The 6,371-nt window shown below is 40.6% G+C and overlaps 1 protein-coding gene across 1 annotated transcript in view; it reads left to right on the top strand.

Moving 5' to 3' along the window:
- The window catches only part of UCHL5 (ubiquitin C-terminal hydrolase L5), a 60,845-nt gene extending 54,702 nt beyond the window's left edge, over nucleotides 1-6,143 (top strand). The window contains exons 9-11 of the mRNA XM_019502020.1: nucleotides 2,002-2,115; nucleotides 2,550-2,648; nucleotides 5,444-6,143. Coding sequence (XP_019357565.1) covers nucleotides 2,002-2,115; nucleotides 2,550-2,648; nucleotides 5,444-5,488 — 258 coding nt within the window. The 3' untranslated portion in view covers nucleotides 5,489-6,143. The remainder of the gene's footprint in view (nucleotides 1-2,001; nucleotides 2,116-2,549; nucleotides 2,649-5,443) is intronic.
- The last annotated feature ends 228 nt before the right edge of the window (nucleotides 6,144-6,371 follow it).

Genomic DNA, 6,371 nt, shown 5'->3' with positions numbered 1-6,371 from the left:
TTGGCAACTGTACTGCTTCTGATATGCAAGCTGGGTCTAAATGGCTTTGCTCTATGCTGTGTTGCTGATTTTATATGGTATGCCTAGAGACTTTATTTATTCAGTTTACAAGCCACCCTTCCCAACAAGGCTTAGGATGACTTAACAAGAGAAACAGAATACTTGTTTTTATAAGACAACAAAACAACTAAAAGGAGAATTAAAGGACAACATTGGACAGATCCAGCCCCTCCCTGAACAATATCTCTATCTCTGCCTAGCTTTGTTTGATAAATGTCTGCCCAAATAAGGTCTTAAAGTGCTTCTGGAAGTTGTCTAGGCTTGGGCCTCTGGTGGGCTTCAAGAGGGAGGAACTGGGAAGCAACTGGTGAGAATGCCCTCCTGCATGTTTTCAGCAAGGGGATGTGACCTGAACGATGGAATTTGTGCAGGTCCAAGTGCAGCAGAGGACCCAGGTTGTGAACTTGTGTGCAAGGGGAGGCTGAACCCCATCAGTGATGGTTGTTCTGACTCTTTCCCTCCCTACCCTCTCCTGAGGTCAACCACCATCACTTCTGTCTTGCCTGGGTACAGTTTCAGTTGGTTTATCTGCATCCAGTCTCCAGCTGCAACCAGCAGGCATAAATTTCTAACATATCTTTCTTGTCTTTGGTTACTTCTGTTTATTATTAAAACTGCATCAAAACTGAAAAAGCAAGTAAGGCAGGGCTTTCCAGTTGGCAAGTCATACGCAGCTTGTGAAGAATTAACACCCAGCCCATGAGCTCTCACTTGACCACTGCTCCTACTGCTGCTGTCACTGGGGTCTCTCCAGGCTGCCTTTGGGCTCCAGGTTCTGCTTCCTGTCTTGCCCTTAGGGATGGGGCAGCATGGCCTGCAGGGGCTCAGAGAGCTCATTCCCTAGAGAGGAAGAGGGCCAGCATAGATCATCAGCGATCTGGATGATGGGGTGGAAAGTAACCTGTTTAAATTCGCTGATGACACCAAAATTTGGGGGGAGGTGAGCACGCTAGCAGGGAGGGAGAGATTGCAGAGGGATCTGGATAGGTTACAGGGGTGGGCTAACAGGAACAGGATGCGTTTTAATACGGACAAGTGCAGGGTGCTGCACTTGGGCAGTAGGAACCAGCAGCACACTTACACAATGGGGAACTCCCTACTCGAGAGCACGGAGGCAGAAAGAGATCTTGGAGTCATTATTGACTCCAAGATGAACATGGGCCGACAATGCGAGGTCATGGTTGGCAGGGCTAACCGGACCTTGTCGTGCATCCACAGGTGCATCTCGAGTAGAGCCAAGGAGGTGATCCTCCCCCTCTACGCGACGCTGGTCAGGCCACAGCTGGAGTATTGTGTCCAGTTCTGTGTGCCCCATTTCAAGAGGGATGTGGACAACATGGAGAGGGTCCAGAGGAGGGCCACCCGCATGATCCGGGGACAACAGGGCAGACCCTACAGTGAGAGACTGCGGGACCTGAACCTATTCAGCCTCCACAAGAGAAGGCTGAGGGGGGACCTGGTGACCGTCTATAAACTCACTAGGGGGGACCAGAAGGGTTTGGGGGAGACGCTGTTTCCCCTAGCGCCCGCTGGCATAACAAGGAGTAATGGGCACAAGTTGATGGAGAGGAGGTATAGATTGGACATCCGCAAGAACTACTTCACAGTTAGGGCGGCTAGGAGCTGGAACCAACTTCCAAGGGAAGTGGTGCTGGCCCCTACCCTGGGGGTCTTTAAGAAGAGGCTGGATGCCTACCTGGCTGGACTCATTTGAGTCCCGTTTCTCTTTTTGGGGTTTTTTTGTTGTTCTCCCGCCCTGGCGGGGGGTCGGGCTAGAAGATCTACTAGGTCCCTTCCGACCCTTAATCTATGAAATCTATGAAATCTATTTGGCCCCCCGGCCACTCAGAAGTTGTACAGCCATGAATCAAGCCAGAGACTTCAAAGAGATTCTAAAATATCCTAACCTCATCTGTGGCATATTTGACCTTTTTGTTGAAGGAGGAGCCCATGGATACAGACCAGAGTAGTAATATGCTGAGTTCTGTTCAGTCAGAAGTTGCAAAATACCAGATGCTAATTGATGAAGAGAACCAAAAGTTAAAACGATACAAGGTATGCGGAGTTTTTTTTCTTCTCAGATTAAAATGGTTAGAAGGATCATAATAAAAAGCCAGTATGATGTGTGGTTTTCACATTAGAGCTGGAGAATTTAGAAGGGTTTTTATCAGTCTTCAGTCTTTCTTGCCATCTACAGGATACTCTTTTTCTCCAGGGAATGCTTGGAAAACTGAAGGATGAGTTAAGTAACCACTACATTTTTGTTTTTAAATCTTTAATCTCTGTGAAGTATAAAATGGAGAATAATGATGATTATTTGTTTTAACTAATGAGGTGTACCTTCAAAGGAGACATTTGAATAGAAACCTTTTGTAATATATCTACACAGAATACAGTCACTTTTTTTAGAATTCTTCATTTAAACCTTTTCTACCTAGCAGGTTTTGCAACACAGCATTTCCATTAATGCCTGAAATTTTAATTTTCAGATTGAAAATATTAGAAGAAAACATAATTACTTGCCTTTCATCATGGAATTGTTAAAGACTTTAGCAGAACACCAGCAGTTAATACCACTAGTAGAGAAGGTGAGTATTTTCATAATTCTTTTTAAGAAATAATTCTTCATACATAATTTCTTATACTTGCTGTTTGAATAGACATATAGCTGCATTTTTAAATTAGATAAATTAAATTAGAATTGCAAGCTACAGTGCTCCATACAGTTAAATTGCTGGATAATTATGGAATGTCTTTCCCGCTAGTTGTAATTACCCATCTAGGAGATGGACATTAATGTACTGAGGCCCCAGGCATCTTCTGCCAGAATGTCTTAGCTATGCACATTAATCCTGAGACGGTAATATGTCACGTCTGAGGGAAAAGAATACGAAAGGCTGGATTTGTCATATGACTTTAACTCTGAAACATAATCCATTTTTTTCCTGAAAACTACTTAAAATTTCTTATATCAATATTGTGCATTGGCAGCCCTGTTACGTGCTGTCAGAAGTGTCTGATGAAGTTTGAGTAGGACTTCTACATTCCCAACGTTCTAAAAGTTGTATATTAAAGGCTTATAACTTTGACTAGCAGATCTGAAAATAGGATTCAGATTGCTATGCCCAGTTGTTAGGTCTAGCTGAGAACACTAGGTGGCAATGCATACACAGAAGAATTTATACAATACAGCACACAGATTTCTGCTCCTTTCATTTGCTGTTTCCTGCTTCTACATCTGCCAGTTCATTGTTTTTTCCTAATTCCAGCTGTTGACCCAGCTATTAACCCTAATTCATTGTTCATGTTTAAATTGAAACATGTTCAAGCAAAGTATGTAACATGGCCATTGTCACCCTGGCAGGAATATAAAACCGCTAAAGCAGTGACCTGATTGGGATTCTTATTACATTATGGGTTGGCATTTAGGAACCTGCAGCATGGTAAAATGAGACAATGTCCAGCTTGCTATTCTTTACTGTTGGGTTGAACTTTTTAAACTGTAGAGCATACCAGTTTCCTGTGTTACATCCTTTAGAGGAAACTTGCTTTACCCCATTCAATGTGGGCTAGTTTCTATCATACCTTTTATACAGGGCAGTTCATCACCTCCCCCCCACCTCATGTTGAACCCTAAACCTTTGGGCTTCAGGTTCTGTTTTTCTTGCAGCTGCCTGATCCAATACCAAATGGGTATAGCAGATGACCTTGCTTGGGTGAGAATCTTATAGCTAATGGATGTACAGTGTGTCAGTCTTCTCTTGAAGAATTCAAGTTCTGGGACTTAGGCTCTTCTTCCTGGAGCAGTCAGGGAAAGTACTTCAAACCCAGACGAAATGATTATCAAAATCCAACAAGTATTGAAGGAAACATCAATGGACACACCTTTCAGCAGATGCACAGCACAAGATTGGGGCCTAAAGTAAAGACATGGCACCAAAGCCAACATGGATCATCATAGTATGATACTAGTATATATATGATATTGGGGAAATCTAGACTTGCATTAGCAACCACCATGATTCTAAGAGTACCATGTGTACTGGTACTGCCTTTAGAAGGAATCAGTCCCTCATTAGGTTGATTCCTTCTAAAGGAGGGATGTGCGTTCTTTTCTTACTTGAGACCTCTTAGCTGACATTAACAAGTGATGCCATAGAAAGATCAGGCAGTTCTCTTTTTATAAGGCTCCATCATAATTTCACTGCCACTGACCTAATGTAAGACAGCCTAACCATATCTCCTGTCATATGCTGCCATGGTATTTTTCAGTTTACTGGGGAATAGTCCATGGGACCCAATCCCCATACTGTCCCAGCAACTGAACACGCTCCTCGCTGTTAATTTTTACCAGATCACTGTTATCAGGTAAATCAGAATGTTGCCAGCCACATTGCAGTCTTCCTTGCCTCCCAAACGTTTCTTATCTTTTTCACCAGAGATAGTAGTAACCCTAGAACTGGTATCAGTGCAAGACAATAGTAACTTGCTATAGTAAGATCTTCCATAATCTGCTTGTAAGAATGAATTTTAAATTGTCTAGAAATAAAGATTTAGTTTTTTAGGAGAAGTCTGAGACGTCGGGTAGATTGATGTTGACCAGGATTGCATAGCAATCCTGGTCAGCATCCTCATAGCAAGTGAAGGGTTACCAAGCCTGCTAAAGTCTTGTAGCAGATACCTATTGTCCACCATGCTATAGTTAAAAGGATGGAAAAGCACAACTAAGTCATACAGATTGCTTTCTGAGTGGCTGTTGGATGTCTTAGGCAGGTATGTGGCAATATGACAACATAAAGAGCCCACCTTTGATTGCCTGCCTTCACCCTTTCATCTGCAAACCCTTTCTTGCACCATTTACAGTCAGTCTGGAGTTCCTGTCCCCAATTTTATCCTAGACCATTTCCAATCTGCTGTTGGTCCCTTGTGTTCCTCAGAAACATCTTTGCAAAACGTTGCCAATGACTTAGGGATCCATTTATGAATATTTACGCAAAGAATTATGATTTTCAGGTGGGCAATAAGCAACATGAGAAGACAAATTCCAAAGCAATAAAAAAATCTGTTAGGCACATTGTCTAAGTTGGTGAAATGAGAACAGAAATATAAACATCTAAGATTATATCTTTCAGTAAAAAGTAAAGCTTAATGTCCTTTTTGGTCAATAAATTTAAGCTGCAATGTGGGTTTTTTTTTTTTAAAGCCTTGTATCTGCTTCTGAGTAGTATTAGGGCATTCAAGCATCTAAATCTTGTTTTAAAAGTTCTGGCATGATGTATATTGGATATTATACTTTATGATTTGTGAATTTATTTTGAGTTACAGAAAAATATAGGATGTATTCTCATTCCACTTTAATTTGGTTTCTGTCTTTGCCTTCTAGGCAAAAGAAAAACAGAATGCCAAGAAAGCTCAGGAGGCCAAGTGAAGATAATTTTGGAAAAATACATAAAACAATGTGCTTATACTGTTTTCAGGACAACAAATAAGACTGCGAGGCTTTTCATAAACTTCAAATATGTCCAGCGCACGTTTGACAGTTGTAACAGTTTGTCTTGTACTGTATTCATGGGTCTATAAATACTTATTCCCTTGCATCATGTGCATGTGTATCTACTAAATAATGTCTATATTTCTTGATCAAACTTCATTATTTGACAGTTGCATCTGATTTCTCATGGCTTCTTGGGAAATAGAACTGCCAGTGTTATAGACCTAAAAATGTGCAAAATAATGTATTCATACCTTCTAATTTTTTTTAACAAAATATTTTCAATATCTTGTCCCATGGTAAGGACTTGAATATATAATGAGACAGAGAGTGTCAGCAATTCAAAATAACGGTTGAGCTTTCTCTGCTCATCACCACTAACAGTTATAATAGCCTCTGTCTGTTCAGCGACTTCCCCTGTGTTTTTGGTTTTTATGAACATTGTCTGATTTTTTTTCTTTTTTTATAGAGTTGAAAATTATGAATTAAGCTGTGGAAACATTTGCAAAGACCAATGTATAATCTCAAAAGATCTGCATTGCTTTAGTAGAAAAGATAATAAATATTCCCATTTTTATTTTGGCAAACTTTCTTCAAGTCGTATTTTGCAGCTTTATTATAGGACAATGTAACAACTTTTGGCATAGGAAGTATTGGCTGGTTGAATGGAGCATTGCAAGTTTGATGTAATGAAATTCACAGTATTTCTGAAGAGGCATTACAAATATTATTTATTTCATAGTCTGTTAATTTTAACTTTTTAAACCTATACTTTGACAGACTTTCCCCCTCAAAAACAAAATTCATAGAAGACTTGAAA

The sequence above is a fragment of the Gavialis gangeticus genome, unplaced genomic scaffold (genome assembly GCF_001723915.1).
Source record: "Gavialis gangeticus isolate Ggan-Ray unplaced genomic scaffold, GavGan_comp1, whole genome shotgun sequence".
In the NCBI taxonomy this organism is placed as follows: Eukaryota; Metazoa; Chordata; order Crocodylia; family Gavialidae; genus Gavialis; species Gavialis gangeticus.
The sequence above is the reverse complement of the archived record's forward strand: the minus strand, read 5'-3'. Positions and strand labels throughout refer to the sequence as shown.